The sequence below is a fragment of the Caloenas nicobarica genome, chromosome 28, assembly GCF_036013445.1.
Source record: "Caloenas nicobarica isolate bCalNic1 chromosome 28, bCalNic1.hap1, whole genome shotgun sequence".
NCBI lineage: Eukaryota > Metazoa > Chordata > Aves > Columbiformes > Columbidae > Caloenas > Caloenas nicobarica.
The window spans coordinates 3,762,865-3,784,800 of record NC_088272.1 but is presented as its reverse complement, the minus strand read 5'-3'; the positions used below and the strand labels follow the sequence as shown (position 1 = coordinate 3,784,800).

Below are 21,936 nucleotides of genomic sequence, written 5' to 3'. Positions count from 1 at the left end.
TAAGGAATTCATTCACTGCATCATCGGCAGGAGGGTTTTCAGCCATCTTCAGAAAAGCCAGGCTCCATCACATGTAATGGTTACTTGGGAAGATAAACACCATCACACCGAATGTCCTCCCTTCCCTTCTTCTCCCGGATTTTATTGTTGACCACGGTATCATATGTTGTGGAACATCCCTTTGGTCAGTTTGGTTCAGCTGTCCCAGCCATGTCCCCTCCCAATTTCTTGCGCACCCCAGCCCCCATGCTAGTGGGGTTGGTGTGAGAAGTGGAAATCCCCTTGATACTGTGCAAGCACTGCTCAGCAATGACTGAAACATTGGGGTGGGACCAACACTGTTTCCATCACAAATGTAAAATGGACTCATACAAATTGCTATGAAGAGAAGTAACTCTGTCCCAACTGAAACCAGTATGATAAGCAGGACAGGCCATGGTGATCAGACAGGGAGTTTGGCCAGAACAGCACTGACCAGCCACCTCCCCACGGGCAGCTTGTTTCTTGAACCCCCCTCCTCCCCACTCTTCCACAGGCTGCTTCTTCCACGATCCAAATTTCTCTGCCCCGATCTCCTCACAATTCATAACCATCATCAGTTACTTTTTCCCCAATGGGCTCAGGTTTTCTCCACTTGCACTCAAATTTGATAGTTTGGATTCCATTGCCTTGGTCCTCTGGGACTTCAGTGGCATCACTGGTGGCTCCTCCAGGCACTGATGGCCTTGCAAGACTTGACTGCCCAGACAGTCCCCAGTGCTCCCCTCTGTGCAGTCTGGCCAACCTGGTCACATCTGCAGCCACCTGTGAGGCCCAGCTGGCACACACGGAGCTGCCCATACTGCTGGTCCCTTCTCACATCCCTCAGCTTCTCATGCATGTGCCACAGTTTCCCGTGGCACGTACAGGTGGTTTCAGCCCAGGGCAGGGCCTCCCCAGGGGCTCACTCATCTTTCTGCAGCCTTCCCGTCTGGTGTCCTTGATGACCTCATGATACCTGCCTACCTCTGGCCAATCACATTGCTGTCATGAGGTGACCTCACAAGTAATAATCCAGGCATGTTGGCTTTGCCTACGTCTACCCCAGGTAACTGCAATAGAAGCGGCATCACAACCCACCTCCAGCCGTGTCATCTTCCCCTTCTCCTGCATCTCCCGTCTCCCAAGCTCTCAGCACTGCTGGGGGTGTTTCCCAGCATCCAGGTGACATCACCAGGCCTGTCTCACCACGTGCCCAGTTGGGTTGTTTCCAAAGATGTGACCTCAAAATGCACCTCCCTCCCATGATGCCCCACCTTGCATCATCCTCTTCTGGCACCAGGGGTCACCTCCCAGCCAACCTCCCACACACTGCCCCTTTACCTGCCTCTCCTCTTTGCTACCCAGCACTGTCGTTTCTGCTGGGCAGGCAGCAACGTGCTCCCCATGGGGACTGCAGAGCCCTGGTGGGACAGCTCGGTGGTGGGAGGGCAGCCATGGGTGGGCAGGGCTCCTCAGGAAGGCAGGCGGGTGGATGAGGAGGTGGAGATGAGCTCTGTGCAGAGAGGAGCCTGGCGTGCACAGCCCTTGCCTTGGAGGGAGCTTCATGGTCACAGGTCCTTGACTACATGGCAAGCTGGACCATCTCTTGGTCTGCTGGGAGGGCAGCAGAGCTGGGCACAAGCAACCCAGGAGGTTCCTGCAGGATGTGGAAGACAGCATTTTGAGACAAACACTGGACGAGCTGGCTAGGGCTGGTCTCTTACTGACAGACAAGGTGGATCAGGCTGGGGATCTAAGGATGAGTGCGGCCATGGCTGCAGTGACCGTGAGATGGTGGAGAAGCAGGACAACTGCAGAACAACAGTGCAGTCCTGCAGGAGAACTGATTTCAGTTACCGGAGGATCTCCTTGGGCTGTCCTAGAGAACAAAGGGGCTGTTAAACTCTCTTGGATATTCAGGGACAGCATCCTCAAATCCCAGGAAGAAACTAATCTGATGGTCAGGGAGTTGAGCAGGGCCTGGCAAGAGGTCAGCATGGGTGCACAGCGACCCCCTGCCTTAGGAGATCAAACAGCAGAAGGACGTGCAGGGAGGCTGGAGGGGAACAGGCTGCCCAGGAGACAGACAGACAAACAGCTGGCTTGGGGATGCAGGGATGGAGCCAGCAAAGCCAGCGCTGAGCAGTGGCTGAAATGGCCATGCAAGGGGAGCGCACCCAGGAGGGCTTCTCCAAAGATATTGTCAGCACAAGGAAGGCAGCTGAGGGAACCCTGGTCCCACTGGCCAGTGGGGCAGGGGACGGAGTGACAAAGACAGTATCGAAACAGCAATTTCTCAGAAGAAAGATTCTTCCTTTGAGAGTGCTGGTAGGAAATGTATTTTGCTGAGTAACTGGATGCACCTATGCATTTTACTATACATTTACCTCTACATAAATATTTCTTTTTCCTTATACTCACACAGAAAGACAGATAACACAGGTCTGTTGAGATCACTGTCAACATGACCATCTACAAAGAGAACAGTTCAATTAACCTTTTCATCCATTTTTCCTCCATCAGGCAAGAGTGGCCAACAGCTTCGAGCATGACTCACGCTGTGCCAAGAGTAAAAAGTGGCATTGACAGTCCAGGGCAGTGGATTTTTTGGTGCCTTCGACTCTGTGCAAGACACAAGGATTATCTTTCTTAATGCTGTAGGCTTTGGTAGGACAGAAGTCTAGAGAACATTTTCTAAAAATGGAGGGAAAAAGAAACAAAATGAAAGATGTAGAGTGAAGGAAATGTCTTCTTGCAACTTTAAGCATCAAACGTTGTTGGTGTTGTAATTCTCCTTTCTTTGTTTTGATACTTTAAATACCAGTGTTTTCCCATGACATCAAAATGACACTATTTTGGATGTGCATTAAGAGCAAGAGGAGAACGTCAGATCTTCCACAAGATTTGCCTTCTCAGCACTCCCTGTTAGGCTGTGCATCTGATCTCCCTCATCCTTCAGGTATTTCCTCCTGCCCTAACTAAACTGACCATGTCTGAAGTACAATTTCAAGCAGCCAATCTGCACACAAGCACTTGGAATTGCTCTCTGGATTTCCCTTGCCCTTACTGTTTGATCACTCAGACACTTGTCAACAATCCAGTTGCTGCTTTCAGCTTCAAGGAGTTAAAAGCTTCATTGTCTTTCAGTAGTCTGTCTAATTCTGTCTTTAGCCAACTCTTTTATTGTGTTTATTTTACAATTCTCTTTCTCTCTAAAACATTTCTTGCAAGGTTATGCCTTGGAGAAGGCGAACCTCATTGGTGGCAGTTTTTCCTTGGCATACAGTTGAGGAGTGTGGGTTTTTTTAACCATGATTCTTATCAGTTTATTTTGTTTGTTCAAAAGTAAAGAAAAGTCCCTCTTTGCCTGTGTGCAGCCAGGTCTCCAAGGAGAGCAGGTGGGAGTTGGTGCAAAGGAGCTGGAACATCCAGCTGCAGGCTGCAGTGGAGAAGTCTGGGGTAAGGAAAAGGGATGCAAGTGCCAGGTGGCCAATGAGAGAAATGATGGGGTTGGGGAGGTGAGGAGCAAGGTTGTCCACACGGTGTCAGAGCTCAAGGGACAGCTTCTCCAACCAGTCCAGACCTCCTTAGGAGAGACCCTGGGTCAATATCAGATAATGCTGCAATCACCTCTTCTCCACACTGAAATACAATAAACTATATCCTTTATGAAATTAAAAAAAAAAGTCAGTTTTATTAGAATGTTTTTGAAATCACTCTCCATAACTACAGTAGGAAATGTCTCTAATTAATTGTACTAGACTAGAAGAATATTACGAGACATGGTTTCTTAGAGCTTTCTTCAGTGTGATGAGCCCCATGGTGCATTTGGTGCTAAATCCTTGAACCTCAGGTGCTGAGAGGAGATTGCACAAACCTTTCTAGAAGTCAGAGGAAAAAAGTACAAAGTCCCTTGAAGTATTAATGAGTTCCACTGAGGGCAAGTACCAGCAAAGCCTCCCCAGGGGCTCGTTAGAGCAGAGAACTGGAGGCCATGCTGGCAGATAAACAAAGGGTCATGTGCAGGCAGCTGAGGTGCTGAGAAAACCCTGGTTTTGTTGGACGAAGCAGAGAGGCCAAGGCCTGACCCCCAGCCCCTGGGAAGGCAGATCCTGTCCCTCACCCGTTGCTCAGGGCTCCTCCTGGGGCAGGGGGATGTGGGCTGTGTGATGCTGAGTGAAGGACAATGGTGTGACAGTTCCCAGCCTTACTGGGGTGTGCAAGGAGGCCATGGGGTGCCCCAGTGCCTGAGGACAACATGGCTCCTCATAGGCCTTGGTGGCAGAGACGATTGCCATAGGCAAGGGGACAAAGACTTGGGTTCTCTTGGCGACATCCAGCCTTGCCAGTGCCCTTTGCCATCTCCACCACGGGTTGTCCTCCACTGTCCCACAGCTGCTTCTGTTTCCCTGCAGGCTGTAGACACCCATCTCGCTCCCTCCCCTTGCTCTCACCCTGGTATTTCCATACATTGGCTGATGTGTCTCCACTCTCATGCTCTGTTCCTTGAAACACAAGGAGGTGGACTGATCTCATGCTCCTTCTGGATGATTTCTCATATCGCAGCACCACCCTTTGAGTGACATTTCTTCCTCCTCATGTCCATTCCAAGCTGCGCTGTGTGGCCGTGTTTCTCTCTGCTGGAGAAAGGAGGATCCTGAAAACTACTGACCTGTCAGCCTCTGACCTGTGCCTGGGAAGATCATGGAACAGATCCTCCTAGAAGCTCGGCTAAGGAACAAGGAATGGTGACTCAACCAGTTCTCTGGGCAGCCTGTTCCACTGCTTCACAACCTTTCCCATGAAGAAATGTCTCCTAATATCAATTCTGAACCTTCCCTGGCACAAGCTGAGGCCATTTCCTCTCACCCTATCACTTGCTACTCAGGAGAACAACAACACCCTCCATGCTACAACCTCTTTTCAGGTAGTTGTAGAGAGTGAAAAGGTCTCCCTTCAGTCTCCTTTTCTCCAGGCTAAACACCCCCAGGTCCCTCAGCTGCTCCTCAGAAGACTTGTGCTCCAGACCCTCAACAGCCTTGTCCCGTCCTCTGCACTCACTCCAGCACCTCAAGGTCTTTCCTACAGTGAGGAACCCAAAAACGAACTGAGGATTCGAGTTGTGGCCTCACCAGCGCTGAGTACAAGGGAATGATTGCTGCCCTGGTTCTGCCCACTACACTATTCTTGATGCACACCAGGAGTCCATTGGCCTTTTTGGCCACCTGGGCACACGCTGGCTCACGTTCAGCTGCTGTCGATCAACACCCCCAGGTCTTTTTCCGCCAGGCAGCTTTCCAGCCACTCTTCCCCAAGCCTGTATTGTTGCGGGGGATTGTTATAAACCAAGTGCAGGACCCGGCACTTGGCCTTGTTGAATCTCAGACAATTGGCCTCAGTCAGCCAACGTCCCTCTGTGTGGCCTTCCCACCCTCCAGCAGATCAACACTCCCACCCAGTTTGGTGTCATCTGCAGACTTACTGAGGGTGCACTTGATCCCTTCATACCGATCATTGGTAAAGAGATTAAACAGAACTGGCCCCAATACTGAGCCCTGGGGACACCACTCGTGACCGACCACCAACTGAGTTTGTTTCTGTTCACCACAACTCTTTGGGCCCGGCCCTCCAGCCAGTTCTTTATCCATCGCAGATACACCATCCAGGCCATGAGCTGCAGCTTCTCCAGGAGATGCTGTGGGATACGGTGTCAAAGGCTTTACTGAAGTCTAAGTGCACAACATCCACAGCCTCTGTGGCGGATTCACTCCCCCACGACAGACTTTCCCTCATCTGCTAAGTCACCTTGTCACAGGAGGAGATCAGGTTGGTCAAGCAGGACCTGCCTTTCATAAAGCCATGCTGATTGGGCCCGATTGCTCGTCTCGTATGTGTGACCTCCCAGTCCCTTTCCCAGCCCTGTTCCTGCTGTTGGCCTGTCCCCTGCAGGGGCACAAGTGACTCACAGTCCCCTCCACAGCCATTGGCTTCCTACTGGACTGTGAGTTCCTGAGACACAGCTGAGCACATGACATCGTACCCAGCCATCGCCCTCCTTGCGCTCCAGTGTGTGAGCAGGTAAAACTAAGCTGGTTTCATCAAATTTATCTAATAGATTTCCTATCAAGGGTTTGAGTAGAGAAACGTTCCTCAGAGGAGCTGCTGTATTTGCACTGGGGCATTTTATATCTCTGCTTCTGCCTCTTTTTTTCCATTCTTCCTCTTCCTCTGTCTATTCTGACATGAAAGAGCTCTCCAAGGAAAAGATTCATGGAATCCTACAATAACACAGGTTAGAAGAGATCCCTGAACACCACCTCTGTCCAACTGTCATTTATGGCACTCTAATGAATAGCTGATAGCATTTGTGCTCCCTTGGGTTCATCTCACCACATGCGCGCAGTGGACATGCACATGATGTGTATGTTTACAACTCATCTGCACAATGAAAACATGGATTTTTAACCTAGTATTTCATAGAATCATAGAATGTCCTGAGCTGGAAGGGACCAACATGGATCATCGAGTCCAACTGCTGTCCCTGCACTGCACACCCCACAGTCCACACCGTGTGTCTGAGGACGCTGGCCAGTCTCTTCTTGAACACTGTCAGGTTGGGGCTGTGACACCTCCCTGGGGAGCCTGTTCCAGTGCCCAGCACCCTTTGGGTGAAGAACCTTTTCCTCATGTCCAACTGACCCTCCCCTAGCACATCCTCCTGCCATTCCCTTGGGTTCTGTCACTGGTCACCAGAGAGAAGAGATCAGTACCTATTCTTCCTTCTCCCCTTGTGAGGAAGCTGTACCCACCATGCGGTCTCCTTTTAGTGTTTTCCTCAGCTCTGATGCTGAGAAACCCCTTGGTTTGCTTTCTGGAGCAGAAAGGAGAAGCCACGACCTCCAGGCAATGGGAAGGGGGATCCTGCCCCTCACACACGGCTCAGGGCTCTTCCTGAGACCATGGGATGTGGGTGTGCAAGGCCGAGGGAAGGACAACACTGGTACAGCAACTTCCAGCTTCCCCATGGGGCTGCAAGGAGGCAACGAGGCCCCAGTGCCATGAGGACAACATGTCTTCTCCTGGGCCTCAGTGGCAGAGACAACTGCCATGGCCAAGGGGACAGAGACCTGGGTTCTCTTGATGCCTTGAGCCCCTCCAGTGCCCTTTCCCATCTCCATCACAGGCTGTTCTACACAGTCCTACACCTGCCCCTCTTTCCCTGCAGGCTGCACACACCCATCTGCTTCCCCACCTGCTCTCACCCCAGCATTTCTGTCCCTTCACTGATGTGTCTGCACCCTCCCTGCCTGTTCTTTGGAACACAAACCATGGGCTGATCCAGCTCCCTCTGGGTGACCTCTTGCACCACAGCACTGCCCTTCCAGTGACCTTTCCTCCTGATATCCAGTCTCCACTTCCCAGTCTGCACTTGGTAGCTTTTTTTTCCTCTCCTGGTTGTTCCTACTACTTGGGAAAGCTATACCACCTCAGAAACTGCCCATCAAGCAGGGAACCCTACCTGTTAGTCTTCTTGTGGTCTTCCACTAGACCAGAGAGAAGTAACCTCACCATGACTGCTGCTGGACCTTCAGCTTCTCTGATAGACATGAGCATGTCCCTGTTTCTGTCCCATCATGTTCTCAGGTGGGATGGACATGACAACCTGTCTCCAAGGCCTCTTCCTGGGTAGGGGCTGTGGGTACTTATGCAGAGGTTCATTCCCAGCCACGTTCCTGCTGCCGGGCTGTCACCTCCAGAGACAGAACTAACCTCACTGTCCCCTTCACAGTCACATACTGCTTACTGGATTATGAGTGTCTGAGGCACAGCTGATGTCATAACACACCATACCCATCCGTAAAACGCCTATGGCCCAGGACCTGACCAGATGAATGTATGTCTCTTCTATTAAACTTATCAAATATATTTCCTACTAACGATTTAAGTGGGGAAATATCCCAGTGCTGCATCTAGGCTGATTTCTCTGGTATGTAACATCCAACATGAAGCGAGCTCTAGACACTGTCTGCCCCACAGGCCTTCATGGAACCTCAAGGAATGGCTGTTTGTTTTCACCTGGGCTCATCTCACCTGAGGTTCCTCTCACCTCACATACATGACGTACATGCTCACAGCTCATCTGTTCAATGAAAACCTCCTGTTGCCACTCCGAAGGGATGGGAGGTACCTCAGCCCTAAGGTGTGTCCCCCTGCTCTGTATTCGTCTGAGATGTCCCATGTCACGTGGAATGGACACAGGGAGGGATCTTAGTTCAAGGAAGCACATCCCAGTGCTGCATTCTGGTGGTTTCCCATGGGATGTTACTCTCAACATGAAGTGACCTCGAGACACTGTCTGTCCCATGGGCCTTTATGGAACCCCCTGGAATAACTGATGGCGTTTGTGCTCACTTGGGTTCATGTCAACTCGTGTACATTATGTGCATGCTCACATCTCATCTGTACAATGCAAACTTGGACTGCTGAGCTACTCATTCAGTGTCCCTCCATGGAGGGAAGACAACCTCTGTGAGCTGGGGAGAGAGGACAGGGCTGGCAATGGTGGTTGTGAGGGGCCAGTCAATGACGATGCCCTGGGGCAACTTTGGCGGGGTGTCCAGTGCACAGGGGCACAGCCCAGCCCCTGCTCTGCTGGTCCTGCAGGTCTCTGGCAGGAGGCCTGGCTGTGAGAGGACACTGCTGTGTGCCCAGCCCTGCACACACACACTGTGCAGCTGTAACCTGGTGTTTGCATCTGTGGCCACTTTCGTGGGCAAGTTTTTAGAGAGAATATTTGTAAAAAGACCTAAACCTTGAGGGCCTGCCCATAGCAGATCACCTTTCTTTCTGGAAAGGCTGTTGTGAGGCCAGCTCTGTCACAGCAGTGCCCATTGCCTGTCCCTGCCTGCGCTCACAGGACTGACACACAGCAGGACGGTGACCAGGCTGCCAGAGCACTCAGGCCTTGCACCAACACAAGGGATGAGAAGGAGAGTGTGGGAGTGGAACGAGAACAGCTCTGGAAGGCCAAGCGCTGGTACTCCCTGGCAGGGCTGCCAGGCTGGACTCTTTTCCCCTCCTCCCATGCACACAGGAACTGTCCCTGCAGCTCCAAATAGGCTTTGCAGGAAGGATATAGTGAAAAAAAGGTCACTACAGGACCCTTTATTTTATTTAAATACACACAGATCACGGCTCCTCATTTACACAGCCATTAGTTATAAAAGAAAAGCAGAAAGTGATTTAGAGAGGGGATGACATTATCACAATAAAGAAAACATCAATAACAACAGAAAATACAGATGAGAGACTGGACCTGTAACTAGTTACATTAAAACTGCTATGTAGTAGCAGATGGGTAGTTTCCTGCTTCAGAAAACACTAAGGTATGAGTTTCCACAGGGCATCCTTGAGCTCCTGGTTCCTCATGCTGTAGATGAGGGGGTTCACTGCTGGAGGCACCACTGAGTACAGAACAGACACCACCAGGTCCAGGGATGGGGAGGAGATGGAGGGGGGTTTCAGGTAGGCAAACATGCCAGTGCTGACATAGAGGGAAACCACGGCCAGGTGAGGGAGGCACGTGGAAAAGGCTTTGTGCCGTCCCTGCTCAGAGGGGATCCTCAGCACGGCCCTCAAGATCTGCACATAGGAGAAAAGAATGAAAATAAAACACCCAAATACTGCTAAGAGAGTAACCACAAGAAGCCCAAGTTCGCTGAGGTAGGAGTTCAAGCAGGAGAGCTTGAGGATCTGGGGGATTTCACAGAAGAACTGATCCACAGTATTACCATGGCAGAGTGGCAGTGAAAATGTATTGGCCGTGTGCAGCAGAGCAGTGAGAAACCCAGTGGCCCAGGCAGCTGCTGCCATGTGGACACAAGCTCTGCTGCCCAGGAGGGTCCCGTAGTGCAGGGGTTTGCAGATGGCAACGTAGCGGTCGTAGGACATGATGGTGAGAAGAGAATACTCTGCACCAAACAAGAAACATACAAAGAAGACCTGGGCAGCACATCCTGCAAAGGAAATGACGCTGGTATCCCAGAGTGAGCTGGCCATGGATTTGGGGACAGTGATGGAGATGGAGCCCAGGTCAAGGAGGGAGAGGTTGAGCAGGAAGAAGTACATGGGGGTGTGGAGGTGCTGGTCACAGGCTATGGTGGTGATGATGAGGCCGTTGCCCAGGAGGGCAGCCAGGTAGATGCCCAGGAAGAGCCAGAAGTGCAAGAGCTGCAGCTCCCGTGTGTCTGTGAATGCCAGGAGGAGGAACTGGGTGATGGAGCTGCTGTTGGACATTTGCTGTTTGTTGGCATGTGGGCTCTGTTCAAAAAAAGAAAAAGCAACTTTAAATTAGGACAGACTCCTCTTAGCAAAGCCACACCATTTTTCATTGATATCAGCCCAACTGAAATGCATTTCCTTTCTCTGTTGTGTGCTGGCTGAGTGTGCTGTGCGCAGCGGGACCTCTGCCTGTGTGCTGCAAGCAGCCAGCTTTGATCTGCTGCAGGGGAGACAGGGGAGCTGGATTGTGACAGCTCCCATGTTCACATGGACAGATGTAATCCACCTTCAATGAAAAAGTTTAATATCCGTGCTCATGACTGTCAAGGGCTTGGGCTGCAGAGGAGACAATTACCATGTCTTTTCAAATATTTTATCTGTGCTTTTTTATTTTCCACCACCACATCAGGTGAGCAGGGGTTTTTTAGGGGGAGAAATCCTCTATTCTGTGATTTAAAATGTGACGAGTCTTGAGACAGGACAGGCAAAAAGGCTCAGCTTTGTCTGGCTCAGTGCAGAGTCAGACAGCAGAAGTGGCCATCAGGATTTTACTCATCTGTCCTGTGCTTCATTTTGTGCTGCCATGAAAATGACTTCAAATTCAAATTATAACACATTAATCCAAACAATTGGACTTACACTGGAGCAGGAGAGCCTTTTAGAAAGGGCAGATCTGCAAATTCTGTGCCATCCCAGAGGTGGAGATGTGATGGAGAGAGCAGGACACGACCCCTCACCCAGAGAAGCAAAGGACTCTGGCAGGAGAGTGCGGACCCAAGGAAAGGCTCAGCACTCCTGGCATCCTACAGCAGAGCTGGGCCTTTCTGGGGGCAGCTGGTGAGCCCAGCAGGACAGGCAGAGCAGAGTCAGGGCTCCTGGAGATGGGATGTGCTAAAGGGACAGTCCGATCATTGCCCAGCAGACAACCCCCAGCAGCCACCTGCAGAGCAGGAGCAGAAGAGCTCCTGACCAGCCCCTGCTCTGCTGCCTGGAGCTGTCCCTGCCTGAAGCTGTGTCTCTGTGCCCAGGTCTCCTCCTGTCAGTGTCACAGACCCCATCCCAGCCGCTGTGTGCTCAGCTCTGCCCTGCAGACCCCTCCCAGCAGCCGGCACTGCCCAGGGGCAGCTCTGTGTGGGCCGGCTCTGATCAGAACATCAGACCAGCCCTGATGAGGCTGGAAAGGTCATCCTGATGCTGTTTGTAAGCCACAGTGTGTTGATTTCTTATACTCCCAGGTTTATTCACGTCTAAGAGAAATGGACCTGGAATTTCAGTGCCTCCTCCTGAGCCAAGAGATGAGTTGCTATGTCCCAGTGCCCACCCTAACAACCCAGAGTAAGAGACTGAAATAACAGATTCTTTCCCTTTCAGGTACCCACTGCCTTGCTGTACTTTTTAAAAGGTCCCCTTGGAATCTCCTTTGGTGATCTGGAGCTGGGAGCAGCCCTGACCCAGGCAGCACCCTCTCCATAGCAGAATCCTGACCAACCAGATCTTGCTCCTTCCCCCCACAGCTTCTCCCCACAGCACCGTGGGGATCTCCCCGGGCAGGCTGAGCGCTGACCCTGGCAGGCGGCAGAGTCCCTGCCCCGGCACAGCCCTGGGGTGCAGGGACCCTGCTCTGCAGGACAGCCCTGGGCACCCCTGGGTGCTCACCCAGCTTCACAGCTGTTCAAAATTGCCTATTAACAGCCCCCTCCTTACAGATCCCTCAAGCTGTGCCTGTACTAACTTGAGGAGATGCCTCCAGGAGCTACAGCTGCATTGCCCTGCACCCAGAGACTTACCGGGTCAAGGGCTGCAAAGATTTCTCCTCCAGTGAGCTCTCAGTCATCCTCCCAATCCTGACCACCTTTCATCTCTCTCTGCCTTGCTCGTCTCCCTGAGATCCCCAGGCAGAGCCCTCAGCCCTGCTGCGCTTTGCAGAGGAGCTGCTCCTGGGCAGAGCTGTCTCTCTGCAGCGCTGCCGCTTGCCATGAGCTCCCTCTGTCCCAGGAGCCCAGCCCAGCTCAGCAGCACAGGAGCAGCCCAAGGCGCTTTAATGACCCCTCTGGTGGGTTTTCTGCTGAGTCCATGAACATCAACCCTGAGGGGAAGTAGAAGAAACCTCTCAAGAAGTCAAAAGTCAGATTCAAACTCCAAAGTTTCTTGTAATGTTAATGGGTCCCACTGAGGAACACTACTGAGGAACGGATCCCAGGGTCTGGTTAGAGAAGAAAACTGGAGGCAGAGATGGCAGGTCAGGACAAGCAAGGTGAAGGTCTCTCTGATGCTGAGTAAAGCTGGATGTGTTTCATTAATCAAAGGGCCAAGCCCTGACCCCCAGCCCTGGGAAGGCAGATCCTGTCCCTCCCACGTTGCCCAGGGCCCTTCCTGGGACAGTGTGATGTGGGGCTGTGCCAGGCCAAGGGCAGGACTATGGTCCCACACCTCCCAGGTTCCTGGCTGGGGACAAGGAGGCCATGAGGCTCCTGTGCTGTAAGGACAAGGTGTCTCCTCACAGGCATCAGAGCTGGAGACAACAGCCACAGCCAAGGGGAGAAGGAGCTCATGTCTGTTGGGGGCTTTCAGCCTTTTTACATCCCTTGGTCATCTCCACGACAGCCTGTCCTATGCTGTGGCATCCCCTGCACCTCTTTCCCTGCAGGCTGGAGACATCCCCCCTGCTGCCCCACCTTGCTCTTGTCTGAGCATCTTCCTTCCTTTGCTGATCTCTCTCCATCCTCCCCAGCTGTTCCTTGAAGCACAAAGCCTTGGGCTGATGCAGACTGCCTCTGGGTGACCTGCTCCAGCACAGCACTGCCCTTCCACTCACATTCCTTCCTGCTCATGTCCAGCCTGGACCTCCCCACCTGCACTGTGTGCCATTATCTCTTTCTCATGCGCTTTCCCACTATGAAGAAAACCTCCACCATCTCTGAAACCACCCTTCCAGCACTCTCAGGCTACTCCTACACTGCTGCAGCCTCCCCAGCGCTGCTGGGCCAGAGCAGCCCAGGTCCCTCAGCATCCCACACCATGTGCACAAGGTCCTGACCCCTGCCTTGGCACAGCCCTGCACTCTCCAGTTCCTCCCTGCTTCTCCAAACTGGGAGCCGCACACTGGCACACACCCGTGTGTGTGGGGTCACACCAGTGCTGAACCGAATGGGATGAGAACTCCAGGTGTCTGGGTGCCCACGCTCCTCCTCATGCAGCCCCGTGTGCAGCTGCCTTGTTCATGGTGAGCGTGCAGCACGGGCTTGTGTGGCGGCCCTTGTAGTGCCCAGGCCCTTCTCCTCAGGGTCCCTGCTCAGCATGTCAGGTCCTGCTCTGTCCTGATGGATGGGGTTATTCTCCTGCCCCGATACAGGACTGGCCGCTTCTCCTTTTGAAACTCAGGAGATTCCTGGTGGTAGAACCCCAAAGTTTCTCCAGGTCTGGACTCTCCCTGGGCTGCTGCAGCCGCAGTCCCTCCAATTCCAGCCAGTGCAGGGACCACCCGCCCGGGGAGCCCCCGGTGCCCCCTAAAGAAAAGGGGCCTCAGCCTCCAGGACTCTCCTGAGCCCAGAAAGTGGCCACTAAAATGGCAGCAGTAGCAGGGTTCCATCCAGAGTTTATTCAAGCAAAAAGAAATAATTTCCAATTTCCCTAGCAGAGTCTTGCAGTGCTGCTTTCTCCTCCTTATGCTGGTGCCTCTCCCTGACTGCTGTGCCCCACTTTCGGTGGCACCAGATTGTTGGGGGCCATGGCCATGTGCCCCCACAGCCCCAGGGCTTTGTCATTGGTGCCCTCACTCACAAGGGAAAACCCATCTGGTCACTCTCCACATAGAGGAGCTCCATACATCCAAGCAACTTCTTCACTCTGAGGGAATCCCACTGCTGACCCTTCCAGCCCGTCTCTCCTGAAACGCCCTTACCCAGCCATTGCAGCACCCCAAGCTGTGTGACTTGTCCCACCACGCCTGGCGGTGACTCCATGGGTGTCAAACAGCACAGGCTGCAGCTTGTCCTGGCTGTGCCCTTGGCTCAGGGCATCAGTGCACGGTTGGGCTGTGGCACCTCAGCTGTAGCACCCGGCCAAGCTCTGAGAGTCTTAGGGAAATCTGGTTGGTCTCAAGAATCCAGGTCCCCATGTGTGCAAAGTTTTGACTTCAGAGCAGAGCAATGTCACAGTGGTGGGCAGATGGAAAGTTAGGGCTGAAATTGGGCAACAGGAGAGTGAGCAAGCCCTGCTGTCCCCAAGGCCAGAGAGAAACAGGGCTGGCAATGACAGACCTGGAAGGAAACGTGTGTTTTGTCAGTGGCGTCTCTGCTGCCCCTGAGGTACTTGGGCAGACGTGTCACTGACCTCTAGGAATGACAAGGTGCTGCTGACAGGCCCAATGTGACAACGGTTTGTCTGTTCCTTGATTGTGTTATCAAGGGGGTGAGAACAGGGTGGTGAAAAGAAAAAAAGGAGATTTGGAAGTGTTGATATACGCATGGAAACCGCGGTGTGAAGCTCTTCCTCTTCCTGGGCTGACCTACATCTACTGGATAGAGAAGGGACAGATCTTGCGATGCTTCAGAGGTGGGAATGAGTTTCTTGCACAAAGGCACCGAATCTGTCTGCAATGCTGTCTGGGGTGTCTGTCCCACACTCTCTGTGGATGGGGATGGCTGCCCTGGACAGGACCATCGCTGTCCCTGCCCAGTGCATGTAGGGGTGTGTGAGAGCCTTGGCACCTCACGTAACACTGCAGGCCTGTAACTGGCATTAAAGGGAATAACTGCCCTGAATTTGATTTGTCAATAGAATTATAGAAAAATTTCAGCTGGAAGAGACCCTCAGGATCATCGAGTCCAACCATAACCCAACTCTAGCACTAAACCATGTCCCTAAGAAACCCAATTAAATGTCTTCTAAACACCTCCAGGAATGGTGACTCCACCACTTCCCTGGGCAGCCTGTTCCACTGCTTCACAACTTTTTCCATGAAGAAATGTCTCCTAATATCCAACCTGAACCTTCCCTGGCACAACTTGAGACCATTTCCTCTCGTCCTATCACTTGCTACTTGGGAGAAGAGACCAACACCCACCACGCTACAACCTCCTGTCAGGTAGTTGTAGAGACCAATAAGGTCTCCCCTCAGTCTCTTTTTTTCCAGGCTAAACAGCCTCATGTCCCCCAGCTGCTCCTCATAAGACTTGTGATCCAGGCCTGTCACTGTCCATTTGGTGATGGACTCGTGATGCTTCATTTACCTTGATCTTGAAGCGCAAAATTAAGGCAATCAAAAAGCCAAGAGGTTGTAATTCAATCATCAATATTTCTTTATTTATTTTGCCCGTAAAGCGGCACGTGATAGAGAGAGTGGAGAAAAAGGAAAGGAAAGAAAGGGGGAAAAAAAAGGGTTGGCTACCACTACGAGATCCAAAGGCGTCCCTCTGGTCTCAGGTGTCGTGAGAAGAGTCCTGCCGGTTCTCCGTTGTGATCCATGATCCTTTGGTGGGGAGAGCTCAGCGATGTCCCGTCGGGAATCGTCTTTCATGCTTCTTCACCCCGCTTTGCTCCCATGGATTGAGGCCAATCTCTGCCTTTGTTTCGCAATCCAGGCTGAACTGCGCAGGCCTGAAGAGTCCCCGCTTCGCTTGCCAGAACCCGTCTGTGCCTGCATCACCTCGGTTCAGGGGTCTCTTACTGGTCCGCTGGGTGACCTCAAGACCTTTGTCAAGCCTCTGCGCATGCTCTTCTTCACTGGCCTTAGTAGCAGGGAGGAGGTGGGGGCAAGTTTGGCTGAGGCAGCAGGTGAAAATCCATCTTCTGGACAGCAGTTATTGTCCCCAGGTGGGAGAGACCTGTAGAACACCATTCCTTTTAGGAGGTGGGGGCAAGTCTGGCTGCGGCAGCAGGTGGAATCCGTACAGCAGCCATTGTTACCTGTAGCCCCCGGGTCAGAGAGACCTGTATAACAGAACCTTTTTCGTCAGGCCTCTCTCCAAGTCGTTGTCCAATTCTTTCTATCAGGACATCTGTTCTCCAAGTCCCTGATGGTGATGTTCAGGCAAGTACTGTTCTTCGGACCGACTCTTATACCTTCCAATCCCTGATTTCTGTGATTCTGTGAGATGGAGGGGCCAGGAGAGGGAGATGTGAGGAGATGGATGGATGAGGAGATAGACACACCAAGAGAGGGAGGGTCGGGTGGGTGGTGGGTGAGGAGCTCGGGATGGACAGATGGACAGAGACATGAGGTGATGGAGACACCAGGGGATGGAGACGGAGGGACCAGGAGATGGGTGAGAAGATGGGGATGGACATATGGACAGATGAGGGTGGAGACACCAGGAGATGGAGAATGAGGGTCAGGTGGGTGGTGGGATGAGGAGATGGAGGGATGGCCATGTGGAGGGACGGATGGATGGACAGATGGATGATGGACAAGTAGACGCCGGCCAACTAGATGGCCCCTGCTGGGCCCTCCGCCCACTCACACGTCTTGTTGGGTGACACCAACTTCCTGGTGGCCCCAAAATGGATCCAGATGAACTTCCCTGGGAGAGCAGCAGTGGCCACTGCCCCTGGCAGGCCCTGCCCACAGACCCCACCCACAGGCCCCACCCCCTCCACTCACCAATCAGGAGGATTTCGTGGGAGATGTTAGGGTCTTGTGTTTTCCATCCACCAGATGAGATTGGATGAAGTTGGGAAGATGTTTGGGGGTCTCAGTTGGGATTCAACATCCTCCAGGTGGGACAAAGTTGGGGAGATCTTGGAGTCTTGGAGTTCAACATTGTCAGCGTGAGGTGGGACAACATTGGGGGAGATGGTTCATGTCTTGGGTTCTCCATCCTCCCAGGGGAAGATGGATGAAGTTGGGGAGATGTTTGCGGGTCTTAGTTGGGGTTCAACATCCTCTGGGTGGGACAACACTGAGGGAGATGTTGGGGGTCTTGGAGTTCTCCACCGGCTAGATGAGGAGAGATGAAGTTGGGGGAGATGGTTGGGTCTTGGGTACTCCATCCCCCAGGTGGGACAACACTGCGGGAGATGTTTTGGAGTCCTGGGTTCTCCACATTCCAGATGAGGTAGGACAAAATTGGCAAAGATGTTTGGAGTCTTGGTTGGGGTTCAACATCCTCCAGGTGAAGAAGGCATGAAGTTGGGGAGGTGTTTGGGGTCTTGGGGTTCAATATCCTCCAGGTGGGACAAAATTGAGTGAGATGCTGGGGTTCAACATCCTCTGGATGACGTGGGACAACACCGTGGGAGACGTTTGTTGTCTTGGGGTTCTCCACCCTCTAGATGAGGTGGGACAATGTTGGAGAGATGTTTGGGGTCTTGGTTGGGGTTCAACATGCTCCATATGAGGTGGGGTGAATTTGGGGAGGTGGTTGGGGTCTTGAGATTCTCCACCGGCTAGATGAGGTAGGACAAAGTTGGAGAGGTGTTTGGGGTCTTGGGTTCACTATTCCCCAGATGGGACAACATTGGAGGAGATGTTTGGTCTCAGCTGGAGTTCAACCTCCTCCATGTGAGGTGGGGTGAAGTTGGGGGAGATGTTTGGTCTGGGGGTCCAACATCCTCTAGATGAGGTGCGGTGAAGTTAGGGAGATGGTTGGGGTTGAACATCCCCAGGTGAGGAGGGGGTAAGTTTGGGGAGAAGTTTTGAGGTCTTGGAGTTCAATACTCTCCACGTAAGGTGGGATGAAGTTAGGGGAGATGTTGAGGTTCTGGTTGGCCCAAGGGGTCCAGACATGGGACATCGGGGCCTGGGTGGCACAATGGAGCTGGAGATGGGACATCATAAGTCTTAGTGTCCCCAAAGTGTCCACGAATAGGACATCCTGAGTCTTGATGGCTTCACAGGGTCCAGGGATGGGACATCTTGGCCTGGGTGGCCCGAAGTGTCTGAGGATGGGACATTCTAGGTCTTTTTGGCCTAAGGGGTCCAGAGATGGGACATCCTGCTCTGCGTAGCCCAGAGGATACAGGGATGGGAAATTTTGGCTCTTGATGGCCCAAGGGGGCTGGAGATGGGATAATTTGAGTCCAGGGATGAGATATTCTGGGTCTGGGTGTCCCAGGTGGTCCAGGGTGGGACATCTTGGTCTTGATGTCCGAAGATGGTTGGACATGGGACATCCTGATCTCGGTAGCCGAAAGGGTCCAGAGACGGGATATCCTGGGTCTTGGTGGCCTCACAGTGTCCAGGGATGGGACATCTAGGCCTGGGTGTCCCAAAGTGTCCAGGGATGGGACAGTTTAGGTCTTGGTGGCCCAAAGTGTCCAGGGATGGGACATCCTGGCCTGGGTGGTCCATGGGTTGGTGCATTTAACATCTCGATGGCTCAAGATGGCTGCAAATGGGACATCTTGAGTACAGAGAAGGGACGTCCTTGGTCTTATTGTCCCCAAATTGTCCAAGGATGGGACATCTTGGGTCTTGGTGGTCTAAGGGGTCCCAGGATAGAACATTTTCTGTATTGGTGGCCCAAAGTGTCCAGATATGGGACATTTTATGTCCCGGTGGCCTAAGGGTTCCAGGGATGGCACATCTTGCGCTGAGTTGCCCAAGATATCCAGGGATGGGAAATTTTGGCTCTTGACGGCCCAAGGGCGCTGGAGATGGGACATTTTGGGTCCAGAGATGGCACAACCTTGGTCTTGGTGGACCAAGGGGGCTGGAGATTGGGCATTCTGCATCTTGGTGGCCCAAAGTGTCCAGCGATGGGAAATCTTCGGTGCAAGATTTGGACATCTTGGCCCGGGAGCTCCAGGGGTCCAAGGGTTGGGACATCCTGGGTCTTGGTGGCCCCAAGAGTCCAGGGATGGGACATTTGGGGTCCAGAGATGGGACATCTTCGCTCCAGGAAAGGGACATCTTGGTCTCGGTGACCCAAGGGGTCCAGTGATGCGATATCTTGGTCTTGGTGGACCAAGATGACTGGAGGTGGTACATCCTCGTCTTGGTGGCCCAAAGTGTGCAGGGATGGGACTTCTTGTGTTCAGGAATGGGACATCTTGGCCTGGGTGGTCCAATGGGCCCAAGGGTTGGGACACTGTAGGACTTGGTGGCCCAAGATGCCTGGAGATGGGACATTTTGGGTCTTGGTGGCTTAAAAGTTCCAGAGATGGGACATTCTGCATCTTGATGGCCCAAAGTGTCCAGGGATAGGACATTTTGTGTCCAGAGATGGGACGTCTTGGATCTAGGGATGGGACATCTTGGTCTCAGTGGCCCAAAGTTTCCAGAGATGGGGCATCGGAGCTCCAAGATGGGTCATTTTGGTTCACAGTGGCCCAAGGAATCCAAAGATGGGACATCTTGGTCTTGGTTGCCCAAGATGGCTGGACGTGGGACATCTTAGGACTTGGTGTCCCCAAAGGGTCTAGGGATGAGACATCCTGGGTCTTGGTGGCCTCACAGTGTCCAGGGATGGGACATCTATGCCTGGGTGTCCCAAAGTGTCCAGGGATGGGACGTTTTAGGTCTTGGTGGCCAAATGTGTCCAGGGGTCTGGGATTGGACATTTTTTATCTTGGTGGCCTAAGGGGTCCAGAAAAGGGACATCCTGGGTCTTGGTGGTTCAAAGTGTCCAGGGAATTGGCATCTTGGCCTGGGTGGTCCATGGTTTAGGGCATTTAGGTATTGGTGGCTCAAGGGGGCTGGAGATGGGACATATTGTGTCCAGAGATGGGACATCCTTGGTCTTGTTGGCCCAAAGTGTCCAGGGATGAGACATCTCGGTCTCTTTGGCCTAAGGGGTCCAGGGATGGGACATCTTGGCTCTGGTTCGCCCAAATGTCCAGGAAAGGGACATCCGGGGTCTGGGATGAGACACCCTTGCTCTCTGTGGCCCAAGGGGTCCAGGGATAGGACGTTTTTGGTCTTGGTGGTCTGAGGGGTCCAGAGATGGGACATTTTAGGTCTTGATCACCCAAAGTCTCCAGGGATGGTACATTCGGGGTCTGGGATTGGACATTTTATGTCTTTGTGGCCAAAGTTGTCCAGAGATGGGAAATCTTGGTCTGGGTGGTCCAAGGGGGCTGGACATGGGACATCTTAGGACTTGGTGTCCCCAAAGGGTCTAGGGATGAGACATCCTGGGTCTTGGTGTCCTCACAGTGTTCAGGGATGGGACACCTTGGCCTGGGTGCTCCAAGGGGTCCAAAGGTTGGGACATTTAAGGTCTTGGTGGCCCAAGATGGCTGCAGATGAGACATCTTGGGTCCTGAGATGGGACAACCTGGGTCTTGGTGGCCCCAAACTGTCCAGGGATGGGACATCTTGGCCTGGGTGTTCCAAAGAGTCCAGGTATGGTACATTTTAGGTCTTGGTGGCCCAAGGTGTTCAGGGATGGGACATCTTTCCCTGGGTGTTCCAAGGATGGGACATTTTGGGTCTGATTGGCCCAAAGTGTCCAGGGATGGGACATCTGTAGTCTGGGATGGGACTTCCTGGGTTTTGGTGGCTCAGTGGGTCCAGGAAAGGAACATTTTAGGTCTTTTGGTGGCCTAAGGGGTCCCGAGATGGGACATCTTGGCCTGGATGGCTCAAGGGGGCTGGAGATGGGACATCTTACAACTTGGTGTCCCCAAAGGGTGCAGGGATGAGACTTCTTGGGTCTTCATGGCCTCACAGTGTCTAGGGTTGGGACATCTTGGCCTGGATGGTCCAAGGGGGCTGGAGATGGGACATCTTGGGTCCCAGGATGGGACATCCTGCGTCTTGGTGGCCCAAAGTCTCCAGGCATGAGACATCTTTGATCCAGGGATGGGACATTTTAGGTCTTGGTGGCCCAAAGTGTCCAGGAATGGGTCATCCTGGGTCTCGGAGGCTTCATGGGGTCCAGAGATGGGATATCTGGGCCTGGGTGGCCTAAAGTGTCTAGGGATGGGACATCTTGGATCCAGGGATGGGACATTTTAGGTCTTGGTCCCAAAGTCTCTAGGGATGGGATATCCGGGGTCTGGCATGGGACATTCTGGCTCTCAGTGGCCCAAGTTGTCCAGGGACGCGACATTTTAAGTTTTGGGGCCCTAATGGGTCCACGGACAGGAAATTTAACCCTGAGCGGCCCAAGGTGTCCAGGGATGGGAGATTTTGGCTCTTAGTGGCCTCACAGTTTCCAGGGATGGGACATAGCAGCAGCGAGAGCGGCTCCGGTAGCAGTCCCAGCCATGGCAGCGTGTCTGGCTGCCACCACGTCTCCTCTTTCACCAGGACCGGGCCACAGTGGGGTGGCCACGTCCCTGTCCTGCCAGAGGGTGCAGCTCTGCTGCCCCTGCCCCGCTTTTAAAGGGGTGCCTGGGTGGGGCCCTTTGTGACATCACCAGTGACATCACAATGCCCCACTGTGGCAGTTGCACATCCCCCTGAGATCCAGAGGCTTCAATGGGGCAGTCGATGGCTCCTTCGCACCTTTTGTGCCCCACTGTGCCTGTCCCCACGTACACACCAGGGTGGTACCAAGGTGCTGACAGTCACATCCTCCCCTGCCCCGGGCAGGGTGACTTCACCTGCACCAGCTGGGGGGCAGGAGGGGTGGGACCCTCAGTCAGTTGACAGGGTCCTCAGCAAAGGAGGTGCCCAGAGAGACTGAGAAGCTCCTGGACTATGTTGTAATATCCACAGCCTGTCACATCCTGCCCTCAGGTACGAGT

At 53.0% G+C, this 21,936-nt stretch overlaps 1 protein-coding gene across 1 annotated transcript; it reads right to left on the bottom strand.

Annotated features, from left to right (window-relative positions):
* Positions 1–9,402: 9,402 nt before the first annotated feature.
* Positions 9,403–10,317, bottom strand: LOC135999392 (olfactory receptor 14J1-like). Its single transcript, XM_065652949.1, has one exon. It carries the CDS (start codon positions 10,315–10,317, stop codon positions 9,403–9,405), a length of 915 nt encoding a protein of 304 aa, XP_065509021.1.
* Between the last annotated feature and the right edge of the window lie 11,619 nt (positions 10,318–21,936).